General features: G+C 42.4%; 1 protein-coding gene and 1 pseudogene across 1 annotated transcript; one reads left to right on the plus strand and one right to left on the minus strand.

Annotated features, from left to right (window-relative positions):
- Positions 1–119: 119 nt before the first annotated feature.
- Positions 120–4442, minus strand: LOC109962181 (methylmalonate-semialdehyde dehydrogenase [acylating], mitochondrial-like; annotated as a pseudogene).
- A 4596-nt stretch (positions 4443–9038) lies between these two features.
- lrfn5b (leucine rich repeat and fibronectin type III domain containing 5b) lies at positions 9039–20871 on the plus strand. Its single transcript, XM_020603583.1, has 6 exons — positions 9039–9755; positions 14736–15652; positions 16383–16557; positions 17525–17858; positions 18775–19075; positions 19194–20871. Exons 2-6 carry the CDS (start codon positions 14762–14764, stop codon positions 19887–19889), a joined length of 2397 nt encoding a protein of 798 aa, XP_020459239.1. The 5' UTR covers positions 9039–9755; positions 14736–14761; the 3' UTR covers positions 19890–20871.
- The last annotated feature ends 502 nt before the right edge of the window (positions 20872–21373 follow it).

Genomic DNA, 21373 nt, shown 5'->3' on the forward strand with positions numbered 1-21373 from the left:
TCATCTGTAGAGCTCAATTGGCAACCTTTGTCTGTGCTTTCTTAACTCTAGCATACCAATATGTTGTCATAATATGTAATGTCCAATGCAACAGAACCAGAGGACAATTTCAACACAATTCAGCTGAATCAAATTAGTGTCTTTATTCAAACAGATCAACACACTTAAATAATCTTGTTTTCCCTCAATCTTCAGCCACAACTCTTAGGAGAGAAATCAAGGTTTGAAGTAGCTCAAATACTCTGGATGAAATCATGTCTACTACAGACTGAACCTTGACTACAGCACACCAACCGACACTTTCATCCCCTTAATACTTTTTCACAATGGTTTTCTCATTTAAATGTATATGTAAAACATTGTAATTTAACATCTACATCATTCATGACCAAAAAAGTATTACTCTGACAGACTAGTACAAAACTGTGAACCTCTCTCTCTCTGACACACAGAAGACAAATCCCACCACCGGACTGGATTCAGTATAGATACACATCTAGAGGACAAGAGCAGCAACCACTGCTTCAATTGTACTGGAGTACAATGAGTTAACACAATGTAGCAACTGCTCTATTTATAAATACTTTAGTATCTACCCCATGCTCTGATACACAGAACAAACTAAAGAACCACAGAAGATACTGACAGAAGACTTCTGCTATCACTGCTCAGCAACAGAATCCCTGAAGCTTTTGATTTCTTCTTTAGGTTTTAAGAAATGTGGCACCGGAACACACAAAGGATCATGACAGTTACTGAGCTTGATTAAAATCACGATTCACCAGATCAGAACAGGATGTGAACAGGAGGGAAAAAGCACAAAAAAAAATGTCTCTCGTCACCAAATCAGATGTAATTTTGCATTAGTGTGTGTTTGTGCAACAAGAGTGTCCAGAATATTCAAAGTTCAATAACCAACCAATACCCTGGTGTGAATATGTCCCTAAAAAGACATGTGACTTATTTCCGCACTTCCTCCTTGGGTTTCCTCTTAAGGTGTGTGAGAAGTCAGTGAAGGTTATGATGGATGCACTGTCGATTAAGCTTAGCATCCCAGGGTAGTATCCTTGGGTTTCCACTGTGATGGCACCCTCTTGATTTGCTGGCCTTTTATTATATATTGCAAAAATAAATGTAAAAAAAAAAAAGCACTTGATGAGTAGTCTATTTCCCAGTTTGAAAGCCAAACCTTCAACAGACTATGTCCTTTTATTTGGCCACTGTAAAAGTATCTCTCACCTGGCCTACATCCACCTCGTGTATATTTGCATGCTGTACAGTAGCTCCACTGGTGGTGACGATGGCAGTGTCATTGCCGCAGGGGTTGCTGTTGATTATAGAAATGGCTTCACTAAGACTGTCAACCTTAAGCACGACAAGCACTGGTCTGAAGATCTCCTCTCTGTAACACTTCATGTCCGGCTAGAACACAGCAAAATGATCATATCAGAACTTCAGGATTTCACATCATCTACAGCAAAGTCTCCATGAAGCATTATTAATAGTACATTTTATACTTTACAAAGTTTCTTAAATCACTCCCAAATTCCCTAAATTCATTTGCATAGTATTAGATGTTTCGGTAAGTGAAAAAATGACAGCTATGTTGCACCTTTTGTCTCAGCCAAATTCCTGTTCTCATCTCATCACAACATTGCCCAGGATGGTTGGTCCTACAAAGCTGCCATTTTCATAACCTTTGACGATGACATTTCTCCCATCCAGCAGCAGCTTGGTGCCCTCATCCACCCCACTCTGGATCAAAGACTGCACCCTGGTCTTGGCTTCAGGGGAGATCAGGGGACCCACATCTGCCCCTGGCTGACCGCCTTCAGGACAGACATATAACATTTCCTTTTACAGAGGGCAATCCTTTCAATCAAAATACATGAGAGCAAATACCAAAATGCAAGCAATAAAATTTTTCCAAATACTGACATGGTTACTCAAAGTTACCTGCACTGGCCTGGAGTGATTTGGAGTGCTCCGCCAGCTCTCATGGGTAGAGCCATGCACCGCTGTCCAGCTGCTCCGAAGGCAGCACCTACTAGCTGGTTGAAAATGCTCATCAGGCATCACCACATCATGGTTCTTAGCACCCTAAAATGCAAAATGTAGGCCACAGCTCTGTAGGGTCTGTCTCCGGTAGACTGTAGGAGATCTGAGGCAGTACAATGCTAATCACATGTTACAAATCTCAGTGACTGACAGCTAAGAACTGAGACCTTTTCATGGTAACAATAAAAACGTAAATAGATGGATCCATACATTTGTGCGCATAAAAAATAAGAACACTGTTACCATGGAAAACAATGAAGCCCCTAATAAAAGAAAAGTATATTTAGTGTGCTAAAACGAGTATTTTAAGTTCTGCTGTACCATGTTGGACTGCACACGCTTGCCATACTTGGAGCCCTGCTTACAGATGTATTTTTCAGCCCGGCTGGAGCCCACAAAGCTGTTGGCTTTGATGGCTGGGTGGTCACAGATGAAGTTCACCTCTACACAAAGATACGTGTAAATCCTGTCTTTATCTGTGCTGCACCCTTTAGGCAAAACATAAGAGCACAGAGGCCTCGGATACAGAGATTTAAATCCTTCTGCCTCCAACACTTGTGAATTACTTACAAATATAGGTTGTATATATTATGGAAATGTTCTTTTCTACATATTGCCGCGGGGTACATGATTAGTGTTTGAATTGTCCTTGGACCTTTTTCCAACCATTTCACATACAGATCATGTGCTTCAGAACAAGCACAAAGACAGACAGACACACACACACTCGTTTGCATGCTGGCGGTGGATGATGTTGAGTGTACCGTCTGGTGCTCCAGCATCCTGAAGCATTTTGGCCAAGAGCACGGTGCAGGTTGGCACCCACTCAGAGGTTTTCATCAGGTAGGTGATGCCGCACACCATGCCGAGATGGAACATCCACAGAGGAATCATGGCAAAGAAGTTAAACGGGGTGATACAGCACACACTCTGATGGGCAGGTAGTAGGTGTGTCCATGCCCTTGGTGATGGAGGACAAGGTTTCCCCCGGCATGAGGGATATAATGCTGCAGGTGCGCTTGACCACCACTGAAGTAGAGGGGATGACAAAAAAAGTGTAAAGTCAACCAATAAAACACTGCAAGGTTAAATCGATGTTGAGATATGGGATACACAAAGTATTGAAGTAATAGGCAGCATCTGGAGGGAAATATGAGCCATTTAAGGTGATTTAATTCCTACATCAAAATGCATTATCCACTTTGTACATAGTCTCTTGCCTAATAAAATGCATTTCTTTTCTCTATGATTAAACTGAAACAGAACTTGTGAGAACTTTGAGCACCTGTGATCCCAGTACTGTAAGAAATCTCTCATGCTGGCAGCACACCTGCAGATGTAGCCTGTCTTTCAGCTGATAAGTTACTGTAGTGTGTCAGAATAATTTGGGCATCCCAAAACTGGGAGCTATACCAAGTACAAGAACTTCCTTGGCAGTGCCGTCCTGTAACAACCAAAACACATCTTCCTTTATTTACAAGCGGCTCTTAAAATTCCTGAACATGATTCTTGTTGATGCCAGTTTGCCAAAGTGAATGAGTGTGCCTCAGTGGGGAGAACTGCATGATTATCTATATAAAGCAAGCATCTAAAAGCAGGGGCTGCTGAGTGCTTTACAGAAAGGCATAAAAATGCATAGAAAGTAACACATTATCATGACTGAATAATGTAATGTTGCAGGAATACTGTTACCTTAACCCTTACTTTGTGATAACTGAAGACTTTAAAAGCCTCATGAAAAGCTTCTATATGGCAAAATAGCCAAACCGTGGTCCCATTATTAATTTAAAAAGCCACTTTTAAAGAGAATATTTTGTTACACTCAAATAATGGACACCCTGCAGCCACTTAGTATCAAACTTTCACCCAGGCTTGGGTATCAAGCGCTGCCAAAGCTAAGGACTTTTCATCAAAAAGACACGGATACAATAGACAACAGTTTCAACAGGGGAAGTTGATCTCTGCTATATATTCACAAGCACTCTAATCCAATCAGGATATAAAAACCACATAATGCAGCTGGATGTCAAGTCGATGTGTTACTTACGCAGTCCTCTAAATACATCTCCATCTGCATCAGCAAGAGTTTTACCCTGCTCCAAGGTGATTATTTTAGCCAGTTCTTTCTAAAATATAAGAGGAACAATCAACAGGGGATGAATTTCAAACATCAGCAAAAACATACTCATACATACAGTGTTGTCCTTGATGAGCTGCTGGTAGCACAGGAAAATCTGCTGCCAGCTGAGGATGGAGGTCTGGGACCAGGAGTGGAAGGCTCTGGAGCACAGCATTTCCTCCTGGGTAGCTCTGGGAACACATCCCACCACCTCATTTGTGACCTGAGGAGCAGGAGACCGTCCATGCAGACAGAGCAGGGGAAGTAGTTACTTGGTCTCACTACATGTACATGAAGCCATTAATATTAATAATCAAATGTCTGTTTCATATACTTTAAAGCGTTGAAATGTTATGTGATTAAAAGTAGATTCTGTATGCTACAATATCTAATCACTGCCATGCTAGAGGCTTTTTTGACACAGACCAGCAGGAAAGGCCTTTCTGGAAGATATAAAACATGACTGTCTGTATAGACTGTGCTCCAATTTCGCTCATTTTACAAATTATAGTATTAGAAATTGGCAGAGCAACATTTATCTCCAACACAAGTTGCCCCTACAAAGCTGCAGTGGTTATCTGCAGCCAGCTTTTAGTACAGCCTCTGTGCTGGCTTGGTGTAGTTTAGCTTTAAATACTTAAAGGGTTGTGAATGTCAAGCCATTCAGACGTGCTGGACTCGACAAACTTGCCATCAATGAACAGCTTGGTGGTGGGCTAGAGGATCACAGAAGCATATGATTAAATCTGCTGCTGCCTGGTTTCATCATTACCAAGTTCACTGAGGACATTTATCCATCACCACAACATACACAGTGACTTTCAGCATTCCTTTCAGTTTGCTTCACTTTCCATACAGTGATAAAATGTAGTGTACTGAAGAGTCTATATCCATTAAAGCTGAAACAGTTATCAAATAATCAGCTGTTTTCATAATCAACTAATTGTTTAAGTATTTTTTCAAGCAAAAATGCCCCAAAAGCTACTGGTTGGAGCTTCTTAAATATTAACATTTCCTGCTTTTCTTTAATTTATATCACTGTAAACTGAAAAATACAGGACATTTGAAGACAACATCTTGGACTTTGACTAACTACAATGGATACAGTACATTCTTATAAACTGAAGTACTTTACATACTGCTGAGTAGCATTTAAATAAACCAATCAAATCTTAATATTAAACTCTATTTTGTTTTATTCACATGATTCTGTAAAGTACATAAAGTTATCAAATAAATGTTGTGGATTAAAAAGTACAATATTTGCCTCTGAAATGTAGTGAAGTCAAAGTATAAAGCAGCAGAAGATGGGAAAACTGAAGTAAAGCACAGATATCTCAAAACTGCACTTAAGTACAGTACTTGAGTAAATGTACTTAGCTACTTTTTAATCACTTCCTGTAAGTATAACGCATGCAGTAAAGCATGCTGTAGTAACCAGAAGGAAGGAAGATTAGTGCTAGTTCATACTGTGTCAGTTAGTAGTAGTATGGAAGGGTCAGTGAATATATACTGAAATGAGACTTTTCAATGCATAGATGGTTTAGAATCTCTTCCACTGACTATGCAATGCCACTGTGAGCTTGTGCTATAAAATAAATACCACCTTTATGTTTAATGCCACGGTATGAAAACTGAAACCTTACATAGAGGTTTTGCCTAGCTCAGTCACTTTAGTCAAATACATAGACCACACCATTCAGATCTGAGGACAGTACATAGAGGCCAAATCAAATCATGCAGATTGCAGACCAATACAGCCAGCCAATATATTGGCCAATAAATAACAAAAAGCTGTAAACAAACACCAAGATACAGTCAATGTGATAAAATGTATGTAATGTAAAAATGAATGGAACCTGTGCTGAATACAGAACATCCATTAATTAATTCCTCAGCCATGAAAGCTGGTGAGGGGAAACTCTTACCACTCAGGAGGAGTAACACATGCGACCCAGCTGGAGGGGGCCTGCAAGAAGTAAAACACCACACATTAGCTGACTTCAGTTCATGTTAAACTCAATGTCCAAGGCACTATGAATTAGAGCCAAGTCTGAGAGCTGCACTGGACTTGTCACTCCTGTTCATGTAATGCACAAAATACCTTCCCTATGAATATTAAATGGGTGTAAAAAGAAAGTGTGGACTGTGTGTGTAACGTTAAAGCAAACATATTGCTAGCTAGCAGGAAAGGTTGTTAGCTATTCTGAGTTGCATGCTCGTCAAACAAAGCCAACAGTTCTGTAAAAGGCGGGCATGAATTTGTTTTACCTTTTTTATTCAGTAGGGACCGGCAGAAAAATTCTTCCAATGTGAAAAGTCGAGTTCCTCTTTTCCTGATTTTTCTTTTCCTTCGACCCATCTCACGAGACACCGGATTGCAAAAAGAACTTTGGCTACTAGAACTGTTCCAGGGAGTAGGGGTATTTAAATGCTGTGAACAGATCTACAAAACACCATCTATGTGAATGTCAGTGTTTAGCACCAGCGCCGATGATTTGTTAATCTATGAAACTGTCTACATTCGCTGTTTACATCCGGTGTGGGCGGGACAGATCCGCTCTAAACGCCAATCACTTCGAGCAATATACCAGCCGCCCTAAATTACAAGAATCTGATTGGCTATTCCTATAAACACCTAGTGTTACCTGATAGAAACCTTCTTAGGGAGCTTTGGTGTCAGAAACGTGGCCAAATAACCAAAACCTCTCACTTCTCAAGTACATAACATTTTAATATAGAGTTTATGACTGGGCAAAAACGCGATTAGGCTGGTGAAAGAAACACTTAGGCTATTAACACCTAGTACAGGTAACAGTTTCCATGGCAACTTTCTTACAGGCAACATGGAGGTCCTACAGTGGAGTTGTGATGATGCTGCAAGATGGATTGAATCTTTAGGATTTCCACAATACAAAGTAGGTTAACATTACCTCAAACATTTGCCTCACTAAACAGTAATAACTAACCATCATAGGTTATGTGCCTGTTAGCCTTCAAGATAATATTTCACTTCTCAAAGCTCTGACCTTATTATGCTTTTCTGTCACAGTGATGTTTCACAGGCAACCTCGTCACTGGGAGAAAACTCATTCATGTAAACTCTATCCACTTGCCAAGACTTGGAATCACAGATTTTAAAGACATACTGGTATTTTTAAAATACCTGTATGTGTACATCCAGTTAAAGTTGTGCTTTGGAACTTGCCAGCAAACACCTCAGATCAGATGCATCCCATACATTACAGTAAAAGCGACTGTTTTTCTTACCTATCCCGGCGGTCAGAACTAAATTGGCTAAGAGTGCCTCTATGTATTCAGCTCTGCCTTATTGTAGAAGCACCAAACTGAAAAAAGGAAACAGTTTCCTGTGGTGAGTGTAAACTCATAATGAAGGATCTTGAGACAAGAATTGTATATACCATCAAGATGTATATTGGTTTAGCTTGTAGGTCCACTGATGCATTTCTTTTGAGGAGTGTAACCTTTGATCCTTTTCATATCATAATGCCAGAATCTTGGTGAGATCTCCTTGAAAGTTTAGACACTATCACTCTCAGTGAGACTTGACTCTTATTAAGTAATTTTTAGATACTGTAAACATACACTTTATCAAAGGGCACAACCCTGCTGTGCACCCTGCAGGTCTTCTCTGCTCATGTGCGTGAGCTACTGGGGATAACAGAGACCCTGTGGAGTCGGATCATTGCTGACCCTCTGCGGGACAGCGTGGGCCTGTTTTTGGAGAAGAAGAGCTGGACGGGTGAACAGGCAGACAACCTCATCTACCAGCAGTTCCTGGATGACATGCACCAGTGAGAGAGAGAAATAGAGCAACATGAATTAAAACAGTAAAGGAGCACAGCAAAACCAACAGTCGGCTCACAATGACTATGATGAGACACTCACAATAGGTCACATCACAGGCCCTGACATTAACACTTCCCACCAGCAGAATGCTCCTATGTTGTTGAAACTGGTAAATGTCAGTTTTTCTTCTAGGGCTTTCTGCAGGTTGCGAACATGTGTTCTGAGATAAATGCCTGAAGGTCTGCTGATGTCTTGATCTCACAAAGAGTGAAACAACAAAAATTTTACATGTAAAGTCAGTGACGGTGCACACAGCAGGATACACAGTTCAATAAACTAATGTCATTCCAGTTCTCAATAAGTATGAATGCTTAAACCACTGAGGCTGTTGCTGCTGATCTTAAGTGGTTGTGTTATAACTGGTTAGAACTGTTGATATGAAATATAAATTGTCAGGGTGACTCTCTGGATGACAAAAAACATCTATTTTCAAAGTGCTGGGAGGCTTGAGGAGCACTATACGTTAAGTCATTGCAGTTGGGAACCAAACAATTGAATGTGCGTGCCCATGAAGACTGCTGTGCCACTGTACTGTAACAGACTTAGGTGCATTGGCTACTTTTCCAACTTGCACAAAAGGCCTTATAGGATCATTGCATCAGATAGTGGTTGGTTGGGTGCCAGGCAGACCCACAGGCACCCTAGGGCTTTCAGTTTCAGCCAACTCAACATTTTCTTGCCACTAATCTATATAATACATGAAGGAATATTCAGCTATAGACTGCTATATTTGTCTTAACGCAGACATTCAGTACTGAACAGCAAAGGTTTAATCTAATGGAATGCATGGATTTTCAAGATGTGGCTTATTTAGACCCTTATTGGTCTAATAATGGCCTGGCTCGTTTTTAATCTCCTGTATGTGTAGATTAAACACTTTAAACACTTTTTTTGTTTAATTACATTTATTTCTTATATGATAGCCCTGCTGCATTTTCGTGCAGAAGAGTTCAATCTAGCCTACATGAATAAATTATGATGCTTGCCTGTGAGATAGGCTGAGAGGCACTGCATCTCTCTGTGCACACAAATGGTCTCTGTGCAGCTCGGAGCGCCCCGATTACCATTCCGAGCACAGCACCCCTGGTCAGAAATGGAGCCGGGTCGGTGGTTGACAGTAGTCCGGGGGCAGAAGGGGGGGGAGGCGTATATTATGGCAGCAACCTTTCGGTCAATCTGGATTAATTCGCCATGAGCCCTGCGTCGCCAGTAAAAACCCAGTGAATGTGATCTGAACATCTGGCTGGACTCGGAACAGCACCAGTCACTCACAGCGCTGTAGATATTAAAGCAGCCTGTCGCTTACAAAGGCGTTTTCTCTTCTGGAGGTGCACACAGGCGGATGCGCAGTAGAGGCGATCCCGTACAGCTGCAGCCATCGGAGCCACACCGGGACCCTCCAGGCTGCGTTTTCCAGCATTGTTCATCAAAGAGGAAAATCTGAGTTGCATTTCTCTGATGTGAGGAGATCGCAGAGAAATCGCCCTTTATCTGCCAGAAATGGATTTCATGAAGGGCATCGCTGGTTTTGCAGGCCGTCACATGTTATAGGAACCAAGACGCGTGTTTCGGGACACCTAAATTATCTCCAAGAGGCGACGGAGGTCCCATTATAGGCAAGCCACTCTCGGTATGCTCTCAGCCCCCCTGGGAGGAAACAAGCTCAAACTCACCCTCCTTTGACTTGTCTTGATGTTTCATCTGCAAGGTAAATTCAGTATCACAGTATATAGGCTGCCTCTGAACTCTTTTGGGGAAATGTCTTACGAGAGACAGTCAATACTGACTCGAAGTAGTTCTCTCAGGACTCATCTGAAAGGGTCTAGATTTTCCCTTGTGACAGGGGTAGTGGCTGTAACCCACCAGCCCGGGAACTGTACCGCAAGGTCAAAAAATCTAATTTGCCAAGGAACGCTGTCAGATAGCAGTTTTATTTTTAGTATCCACTTGGCTGCACTCTGTGCTGTTTTTTCTCCTACACGTGAAACTGAGAATAATGTACCCATTATTCAATGCGCGCAAATTGAGATTGAGCTCAGATGTATTGTGTTTTACTGTGTGTTTAATCAGCACAGACGATCCAGTGCTATCTGCTGGTCTGTGCTGTGATAAAGTCTGAATTAGCCTGAGTAACACAATTAATAATAGGATAAGTGGGTGGACAGGGGGACATGTTTGTCAGATGACTGATGAAGAGTGGTGAAAATATGGTCCTAGTGATTTTTTAAAATAAAGGATGAGGTATAATGCTCCTGTATTATATTGATTGTCAGTTATCCCATATCTTATTATTCATGAGTGCCCGAGGCACAGTTGTAGCTCCTACACCAGTGAAACCAAGCCCACACCTCATTTTGTGGCTTTTATTTGCCCTTAATGTTGTTTATGCACTCATGTAGCTTATACGCTGCTACTGATAGCAGAGAAATGATATGTGATTCATCAGCATCCAGGATATTCTGCACAACAGCTTCACTTTCACTGACCCAAATTTTCACTCACCACAAAATAAGCAAAAGAAATGCTTTCATTAAGATTTGAAACACTGAGATGTGTTTGTAGTGAGTACTGTTTTTGATAACACAACACAATGACAGAGAAGATTATACATTATTTAGCAATTTTGCTGCTGGGTGAGGTAAAAAAAAAAAGATCCAGAGGTTCTTTGAAGAGGGGGAATACACTTATCATGGATTTAATTATGGCTGTGCTTGCTTTCATACATTAAAGTGCAATAAAAAGAAAACTTGTAATTGTGCGCAGTATTATCACAAAGAGAAACAGGAATTTAGCTTTTTCTTACACTTCCTGTACCTGAAATTGCACTTGGGAATTGTCAAATCTGAAAGTCTACAGTCCTGTGGGGCCCATACTGTGGAGAGCATTGACAAGACGGGGCCTTATTGATATTCAGAGGTGGTGTTCTGCATTTCTCTTTCCAGAAGAAAATCCCAGGTCATAAGCCCCTCACATCAGGGCACGTCACAGCGGTGCAAGAATTAAGATCCAGAGCCAGTGATTAGCATTTTAATTTGTCTCCCTCTTCAGTAAGAGACTGCAACTTCTCCAAAATGAAGTGTTTTCTGTGTGCATTTGCTTGTTTATTTGTTGGACTCGTGCGCCAGTCATGAGAAATACCCCACATACCTGTATCAAGGCAGCACTGAATTTCCTGTGATACTGTGTGAAGGAAAACACTACAAGAGGGAGTTGTAAATGTTGATGAACAGCACTTCTATTGATGCAGTGGGGTCTGTTTAGGACGCTGTCCCCCTGGCACTCTTGTATGCACACACTTATATTCGCACACAAGCTGGTTTTTATTACATGCAAGACTAAAAAAGGATAATGATTCAGTCACTCAAAAATTGAATCCAGTACAAAATCAGCAGAGTGCAGAATCTCCTTTCTTTTCATCAGTGTCCTAAATTGTACAATGGGTCTGCTCTGGCCGCCAAACATATCCTCAGTTGTCAAGGGCCTTTCCTCCAGAGGCGACTCTTTATTCTAAAATATTATTAGGTGATCTGAAAATGAGCCACTGATTACATCTCACCCAAAACTGACGTTATCTGTGTTGCCATGGCATCAAGGCTGTCACCCAAGAGCTATCGCATTGGCAGATTGTAGGAAAAGGGTGTCACAGCACATACCCACAATCACAAACACAGATGTGCTAGTTAAACGGTCCATAACAGCATCAGTGTTTGGTCAGCATGTTTGGACTAGTGGAGCATTTACTCGACGCAATACATTTTCTACCAGTTCAGTCAAAATATGATCCTCTTCTGCAGATGCGGCAGCTCCATTTGGTCCTATAAAGCAGGCAAGCTGAGGACCTATTTCACTGTTTTGTCAATACTATTCTACCAACATGTTGGAGCATCAGTTTACCTCCTTGACATAACAGAGCTTATTTTTGGCAGTGGCACACGTCCGGCTGCCTTTCCCTGAGAAACCCAGACGAGATGGTGTAGAGACACTGCCATGTGCCACTGTGTCGACCTGTGTGGAGCCAAACCAAGCAAACTTCATCTCATTAACTTCCTCTCACAGGGCTGCTTTTCCTGATTCCATGCCCAGATATGGATTGCAGAGGCTTCCTCACATGAGCTACAGCATAAGTTAGACCATCTGAAAAAATATCCCCCATGACCTCACCAGCCAACTGACATGCAGTATGCTGCATAAGGCTTTTCTTGGCGAATGCTGCCCCAGGGACACCACAGATATCCTTTCCTACAGTATGCTGCTGCTACACATGAATGTCTGTCTCCATAGCTAGGGGTTGTTGTGTAGTGAGCTACTTCTATTAGGCACAAGTCCACCCACTGGTGTGTATATGTGGGTGTGTGCTGTCAGTCTGCTCTGTTCTTCGAGGATGAAAAGACCTGCTCAGAGGTAGTAAAGGAACATGTGACTGACCAAAAAGGAGATTACAGTTAATGTATCAGAAAAATCAGATTTCTTGTGTATCTGTGACACTCCAAAGTCACCTCACTATAATGAACCGCCCAACTTGGAAGATAATGATTTTCCAGGGTTGTGACATTTAAAGATGAAGTGCGTGATTGATAAATACATTGATTGATTGTCTGCTTATTTGTTCTTGTACCTGATCAATGCTACCTGTTATGCAAATCTTTGTGGAACACCCATAATTAAATGCAAATTATGGAGACAGCGCCAGATATTTCCTGCCCTGTCTCAGCAGTGAGGAGCCGTCCTTTTGTCCTCACAGAACATATTTTGTAGGGATTACCGTTGTAACCATTCTCTTCACGTTTGGCTGAGTTTTCAACAATAAAAAAAAAAAAACATCGCCACAGACTGAATCAATATCGCGTCTTCAGTGCCATTCAAGTCTGGATGTAGCAGGTCTTCTCCACTTCATTGCACATCCACAGGTTGTGCCAGTCAGTCAGAGCAGAAGGTAGAAGGCACACAAGCATGAACACACTTGTGTACACCTCAGCTTTTGTGGACTATCCTCTGTTACACATGCATGCACAAATAAAAATAGATATGAAACTTTCCACACAGGTACTTGGAAAGCACTACACATAGCTTTGCAGCACTGACTGACACTCAAGACATCTGCCATTTTAAAAGAGAATCACGACAACGTTTAATAATGATTCCACAGTCGGATCTCTGCACCCCCGCTCTTCAGACTACATTCCACAAACTGGGGCTCTTGTGTGTCTTGATGAAGTTGTCCCTTGTTGTAAAAATAGGCCGAGAAAGACATTGATGCATCACTGTTTAATCAGCAATATTCATGAAAATGTCAACCCAGCATGCTCCCTCCAATGATTTCATTCATCCCCTGACTGTTATGGGCCATTTCAAAGCGACCTCTCCCCTGTCGGGCTGTTATATTCTACCCAGCTGTCAAAATGTAACCATTGTCAGCGGATGCTACCATGCTCCCTTCACTCTCCCTTTTCATGTTAAAAACATGCCCCCACATGGCAGCATGTCACTCCTGTCCTGTCTGATGTTTTCTTTGCTCTGATACTTTCCTCATACTCCGACTGTCAAGGTTATTACACCGTGGGTTTTGTGCCACAGCTCTGGTGCAACAGAAGCTTTTGAAGCATGAAGGCACTCAGTTGGCAGGCTCTTTGCTGAGGCAAGACTTTTATGCACACTCTCCAAGACCCACCATCGACAATGGACGCATTACTAGCAAACCACAGAAAGCTATAATCATAAATCAGCCATTCTTTTCTGTATTTAAAGGTTAGCCTCTGGATTTTTAATACAGTTGTGGAATTGGATCTCTTGTTTTTCTGTGTTTATTTGGATTGGTGTTCCTTTCTGTGTGCAGTAATGGGACACACAGAGGGGCGATTGTCACATGTGTAACTAAAATGATCCTACAGTTCAGTTCTAAGTTAATCTCAGCCAATGTCATTATTGCTTTGACGCATTGCATGGTACGCCTGCAGAGCTGTGATCTGATGCCCGCTTTCTTAGTTTTATGACATGCTACATTCCTGACAAGGTCTCAGGATTCATCAAATGGATTCCTCCTTATCCCCCATCTCAGTTGTGTCATAAGTAAGAGTAGCAGCAGAGAGAGCAGAGAGAAAATCAATAGCAAGGCATAGCATATCCTCACTGAGGCACTGGGCCCAGTCATCCTTTCCTATTGGTGATACGATCCTGGAAGATATGAGTCAAATTCTGATGAAGCCCCGGACTGCCAGTCTAGACTTTAATCCTTCTGTACACAAACATAAAAGGACTGGCATTATCATATCAAAAAGTACAAGCGACTGAGCAGGGGGCTAAAAAGGAGAGCTGTCTCAAAAATCATACACGATTACTGGGGATGATTCACTCTCAAACCTGCAGGTGACTAATTAGTTTCATGTCTAATTGCACAGCATTTATTGTTTGTTCAGGCATTCACCCACTTAGCTTTCTGTTCAGTACTTGGTCTCTGTAAATCTTATCTGTGAGCTGGAAATGATAGTGTTTCAAATCTAACCGAAAAGCTTTAACTTTACAGAGCAGAGACCACCGGTTCTCTCTTGAGGAGGGATTTTTCAATGTCACATGTGATTAGACAGTTACAAAAATTAAAGCTTGATAAAGCTTTAATGACACAAAATACAATCCCAGATTTCATGCTTTGTTTTATAAACAGTTCCTCTCTGTTTGCTCTGTTCCTTTTTAGGTCTGTTGACCTGACTGAAAAACCAAATGGAGTCTCTCTTGGTTTATCTCATAGTCGTCAGTGTGGCTGTGAAGGCGCACAAAGTTCAAATCTGCCCCAAACGCTGTGTCTGCCAGGTGCTTAACCCCAACCTGGCAACTCTGTGTGACAAAAAGGGGCTGCTGTTTGTGCCCCCAAATATCGACAGACACACAGTGGAAATGCGTCTTGGGGATAACTTTGTAACCAGCATCAAACGCAAAGACTTTGCTAACATGACCAAGCTGGTAGACCTGACCCTCTCTCGGAACACTATTGGTGCCATCGCGCCTCATGCCTTCAAAGACTTGGAGAACCTACGAGCCCTTCACCTCGACAGCAACCGTCTAATCCACATCACCAACGACACCTTCAGTGGCATGTCCAAGCTGCACCACCTTATCCTCAACAACAACCAGCTAACACACATCCAGATCGGAGCCTTTAATGATGTGACAGCACTGGAAGAGCTGGACTTATCCTATAATAACTTAGAAAGTGCCCCATGGGTGGCCATCCAGAGGATGCCCAATCTCCACACTCTCAATTTAGACCACAACATGCTCAGCTACATCCCAGAGGGCACCTTCTCTGGGCTGCAGAAGCTCAAAAGGCTGGATGTGACCTCCAACAAGCTGCAGAAGCTTCCTCCTGACCCCATTTTCCAAAGAGCAGGCTCCCTTGCCACTTCTGGGATAATGGGACCTTCTTCCTTTGCGCTGAGTTTCGGAGGGAACCCTCTGAGGTGTAACTGTGAGCTGCTCTGGCTGCGGAGGTTGAGGAGGGAGGATGATCTAGAGACCTGTGCTTCACCGCAGCACCTCTCCGGACGCTATTTCTGGACTGTTTCAGAGGAAGAGTTCTTGTGTGAACCTCCTCTCATCACCAGGCACTCTCAGGTATATAATCTCAGTTAAGACAGCAATTAATTGTCTGAGCCAGACGTTGGATTATGCCTCGGTTAATCCAAGGTGGCGCTTTGCATTTTCTTTGACTGTCATGACATGTATTAGCTTTGTGAGCCAGAGGAGTCTTCCAAGACTTCTGGTACTCATCTGGGCACACAGCTAACTGAATATTGTAAAATGTAAAGGATTTACTTAAAAAAAAAGCAATCAAAATGTAGCCAGTGGAGCGTTTTTACAGGAGTTCCTTTTGATGGATCAGTGGTGACACTCTTATTACACAGTGACAGCTTACAGTTGTTTAGCTCTTGATTCATATGTCCAAACAAAATTATCTGATCAATTCCTTGCCAAATAATAACAGCCATACCATCTCATTCACATTCAGCACACCTCGCTTACATAATTACACAGAGCACTATTTTTCACTTAGACTCCGGTGTGTACACTGCAGTGGACTGTCATATTGATTCTATTGCCTTCATAATCATGATAATTTGATATTGTGACAATTATCAACTTGATTATATTTACAGAAAATGAGGTTTTAAAACACCACACCATAAAAAAAGATATTAATTACAGTATCTCATTTAATCAGACTGTCTTGGTAAACTACAAATGATCACTGTTAGCTCAGAGGGTTTTTCAGTTTTAGGATGTAGTGCATTATCTAATCATTTTGTCACCCTCCCGCTAACCATTGTGCCTCTTTCGGCCTCAGGAGCTACGAGCTTTGGAGGGTCAGAGTGTGACTCTGCGCTGTAAGGCTAGGGGCGACCCCGACCCCATCATTCACTGGATCGCCCCTGATGGACGCCTGATGTCCAACTCCTCCAGGGCTGTCGTCCACACAGATGGCACGCTGGACATCCTCATCAGCACTGTCAAGGACTCCGGTTTGTTTACACACCCCGGTGGCTGTGTGTGTGTGTGGTGTTGACTGAACAAAATTAGCTGTTTGTTTGTGTACGCAGAAGCCTATAGGACTAGAGTAGTTGTCTACACCAGGTAATAAAGTTTAGAGTGGGGAAGAATGTCTGGCACACAGTGAGAAAAGTCACCCTATAGAATGAAAGTGACTTCTTCACTTTCATGGTTAAGTTTCATGTATATCTAGAGGATTTACTTTTTCACACCTTTATGAGTTAGTGGTCAATTCATCACATACTTAAAATTTCAGTTTTTGTTTTTGCATTTTTGGAAATATATGTATTTGCTTTATTGCCAAGAGTTAGAAGATTGATACTACTCTCATGAGTGTTATGTATGAAGCTGCAGCCAGTTAGCTTATCTTAGAATAAAGACGGGAAACAAGGGGGGACAGCTGTTTCTGAAAGTAACAAACTGAGTCTACAATCACCCCTGAAGCACATTAATCTATATATCTGTACAAGTCTGTACAAAAAACAAATAGTAAAAATTCACTTTGTTCTTTTATGAGGAGATTTATGCGAGCAACCTTATTCTGTTGACAAGTTGTTTTAACAAAGCTTTACAGAACTGTGAAGTTTTTTTAAGTGGATATAACAAATGAGATAGAACATGTTGATGAGTGAGCTTTAGAGGTGCTGGTATGGCTACACAGCTAGGCCAGCTGTTTTCCCCCGTTTCCAGTCTTTATACTAAGCTAAGCTAATTGGCTGCTTATTTCAGCTGCATGCTTAGCATATAAACAAGAGAATGGTATCAAATTTCTCATCTAACTGCCAGTAAGAAAGCAAATACGAAATGTTAACATCCCTTTAATGACTGAAGATGATTATATAGGCCTATGTCTTTTAATGCACATGTGGCCTGTAGTACTTGGCCTATACATAATAATAAATATCAGGGAAGATGATAAATAATTGCTTTGTGTTCCAGGCTCTTTCACCTGCGTGGCCTCCAACCCGGCCGGCGAAGCCCAGCAGACGGTAGATCTGGTCATCACTAAGCTCCCTCATATCACCAACAACACAGTCACAGAGCAGGAGCCTGACCCCGGATCATCAGATATTGCCACAGTGACTAAGACAGGGGCAGAAGCGGGTGGGGTGCCTTTAGGGAATGCGAAGACGAGCCAGGAGAAGAAAGTAGTAATTGCTGAGGCCACATCCACTTCAGCGCTGGTGAAGTTTAACTTCCAGAGGAGTATTCCTGGAATACGCATGTTCCAGATCCAGTATAATGGGACCTATGATGATTCACTGGTGTATAGGTACAAGCAGAAATATCTGATAATACTAAGCATGAAAGAAGAAAACGCTCATTTTCTGTTAACTACTGACTAAATAACAGAATTTAACCTAGGAAAGGAGCATTATACCTGAATCTGAGTGTATGCAAATAAATGTCAGCTGAATGGAACGATAATCCAGTTTGACCCTTGTTTTACCCGCATAGTCCACTTTGAATGCTTAACTCCCTCTGGATATTTAGTCATTAGGAATAAGACCTGGGGGTCATCATGATTATTTGCAGTGTATAATAATCCCATCAAGAAGACAGACTAATGCACTGTATCTGATTTCTTATTCCTTGACTCATAATCCCCTTGTGTCGGAATGTATCATTTACTATGTGCAAAACCCTGATAATGCTTAATCAACAAAATCAAACAAAATGTCAGCACTAATGTAACTGATAGGAAGATGAAATAGTAGTCAGCCACTGTTTTACAAAAAAAGCATTACTGTATATCTGAAAAACTGGCATTCGCAGCATTTTTTTCATTTCCCTCCATTTATAGTGCTAATCATTGTGATATGACAGGATCGTCACACAGACGTTGTTTCTCCAAGTGAACAGCACATATGGTGTTCAGCAGCCACTACCAAACTCAAGACACTTAAGAGAGTTGAGTCTGTAATCCTGTTGTTTTGAACAAACAGAGGCATACTGTGTCCTACCTACAGAGAGCAACCTTTTATCTGCAATGATGCTGGAGGGAATAAATCAAATATCACAAAGATTGTGTCTAGACAGATCTTGACTAGTCTCCTCAGAGATAAATGATTGTCATGCCATTTTATCCCTACAAAACTATGTCGTATCATCTGATTTGCTTCTGTGTCCTCTCATTTAACCCATTCTCATCTTTGTCCAAACTCACAAAGCTTCTTCTCTTTCCACAGAATGATACCCCCGACCAGTAAGAGCATCTTGGTAAACAACCTGGCGGCTGGTACGCACTATGACCTGTGTGTGCTGGCCATCTACGATGACCAGGTGACGTCGCTGACTGCCACCAGGGTGATAGGTTGTGTCCACTTCACCACCGACCCACAGTACTTGAGATGTCATTTCATGCAGTCCCAGTTTCTTGGCGGCACCATTGTTATTATCATTGGAGGGATTATTGTGGCCTCAGTGCTTGCTTTTATCATCTTCCTCATTGTGCGCTACAGGGTGTGTAACCAGGGAGATGCAGATAAGGTCAGTTTGGCATGCTTTCTTCTGTTGTGTTCTTCAGCTTTGCTGATACTGAAACAAGAGTGTCTCTATCAATTGGTTTCATTCTTCTCTCTCCCTTTCCATATTTGTCTCCTGTCAGCCTCTAGAGATGGGAGATATTCGGTCACTGAGCAGTGACGGACAGCTACAGGGCTGTGGGATTCCCAAATCCCTCTCTAAACAGGTTCTACGTCCAGAGAAGAACGACAAGGACTGCCTCAGAGTTGCCCTGCCACCCCCAGAGCCAGCCAAGCAGCGACCACCAGTTGTTATAGCCACCACCAAACCCTCCGTCCCTGACTGCACTGTCTCTACTTCTGCAGGCAGCCACAGCTGGCACCCAGCCTCCCCAGGCGCTCTGAGACCCAAACGTTCCAGTGCTCCACCAAAACCCTCAGAGGCTCACCAAGCTGAAGCTCAGGCAGATGTTGAGCTTGATAACATGAACCGGAATAACTCGTCAGATGTTAAAATGGCCCACACCATCGCTCTAGCAGTTCTTGGCCAACCAACCAAATGGACTTCCATTCCTAGGGGTCCGCGGCCCCACCAGGCCACTCGGCATTACATGACTGTGCCTGCAGGGGGAATGAGGGTGAACCGCAGGCACTCCCTTAATGCAGACTCATACAGAGAGCGCTGTTATGTGGCCTACCCCAAACCTGGGGCCAGTCTGCGCTCCAAGCGCAGCCTGTCGATGAGCGGAGAGCTGCCACAACTCGAGAGCACAACAAACATTCACCGGGCCAGGGACAAACTCTCCAGGTCAGAGTGGCTTCTGGAGAGCACTTTATGATTTGGAGCCTCTCACCCGCATTCTCTCGTTTTCTTAAAGTGGATATGTGGCCCGCTGTGGATGAGACAGGAATTGTCTCCCTTGTTTTGAGCTTCTGTGCACCCTATTGAAGGACCTGTAGGCTACACTCATATGTTTGGGAGCAAGGCAGGCATACAGGGTTACAGGAAACATTTCACATTTGTTTTCTACCTTATAGCCTATGAAAGTCTTCTTTATAATGACATTTGACCAAACTTTGATGAAAGGCACAACAATGTATAAAACAACTTCATGTACAAAAATGTTAAGTTGTGTGAGATTCTGTATATCTCAGTACAACTATAAGTATTCATGTGGTATTGAATGCAGTAAGCTGGACATACTGTATTATAAAAAAAAAAAAAAAAGAAACACACAGGGGATGGGGTTATTATACTCACAGTCTCATTGCCTGTTACTTTAAGTGATACAATCTCTGTAGACTTTGAACATGATTCTTGTCTCCAGCGCTACAGACAGATGGTGACATATATTAAATACCTTGGCAAAGTTTTGGGGGAGATTATGAATGTGCATTACATCCCAGAGGTGTCGGAACACAATGTAGTAGACAGACAGCATTCCATCCTTTCATCACTGACACTCCCAGACACAGCACAATGCAGCATTTTTTGTGGCACAAGTCGACTCAGCCTAATACTGCCCTCTGGTTTGAATCGATACATTTTTATTGCATAATTACATAAAGACTCAGCTCTGATAAGATTCCTCTCTTGGCTCATTTGGGTGACAACTGAACCACGACCAACAGCGTGACAGGTGTGGGAAGTAATCTGATTGTACGTGTGGATGAGATCGTGAGGAACGGTTTGTTTCCATATTTTTTACTTACTGACATTATCATGTCGCACCAATGACAACCATTGTAAATGAATCTATGTAAGAGAAATGATAATCACAAGTAAGGGAGAATGTCAGCTCTTGATTTTACAGTTGATTCTGTTTGATGTTTACCAGTATAAATAAACCAGTGATAAACGGGACATACTCAGATTTATCTGATTTCCAGCTTGGCTTGTGAATTCGTCCAACTTGTCCTACTATCTAAAGCAGCAGTATTAGGGGCAGCCATCGCTGTGCTGTATCCCTTTCACCGAACAAAACAATAGCTGCAGCCCGTAGTTCAGCAAGCTCCACCAGCTGAAGTGGTAAAGAATTTGTGGTTTTTCTAAGTGGTGGACTGCTGACAAGTCACCGCTCTGAGCTCTTGTGTTTGTTCAAAGAGAGGAGGGCAGCAGATTATAAAAAAAGAGGCCATACTCGTCACCAGGGACACCCCTCGCCTGTACATAGCTGCGCTCGTCTGACAGCAAAGTGCCTGTGCCCTCGGATGGCAGCCGCTGCAGAAACCTGCCTCAAGAGAGGTTAAACACAACCCCTCCGGCGGGAACCCATGCACGACTGATTCTACAGTTACAGTAATGTCTCCCTGTTAGCAGGAC

The sequence above is a fragment of the Monopterus albus genome, unplaced genomic scaffold, assembly GCF_001952655.1.
Source record: "Monopterus albus unplaced genomic scaffold, M_albus_1.0 scaffold62.1, whole genome shotgun sequence".
In the NCBI taxonomy this organism is placed as follows: domain Eukaryota; kingdom Metazoa; phylum Chordata; class Actinopteri; order Synbranchiformes; family Synbranchidae; genus Monopterus; species Monopterus albus.

Excerpts from the sequence above, each read along its gene's own strand:
- lrfn5b (XM_020603583.1), top strand. The coding sequence starts at position 14,762 with ATGGAGTCTCTCTTGGTTTATCTCATAGTCGTCAGTGTGGCTGTGAAG. Across the intron at positions 16,558-17,524 it reads CAGCACTGTCAAGGACTCCG|GCTCTTTCACCTGCGTGGCC; the intron begins GTTTGTTTACAC and ends TTTGTGTTCCAG. Across the intron at positions 17,859-18,774 it reads GATGATTCACTGGTGTATAG|AATGATACCCCCGACCAGTA; the intron begins GTACAAGCAGAA and ends CTCTTTCCACAG.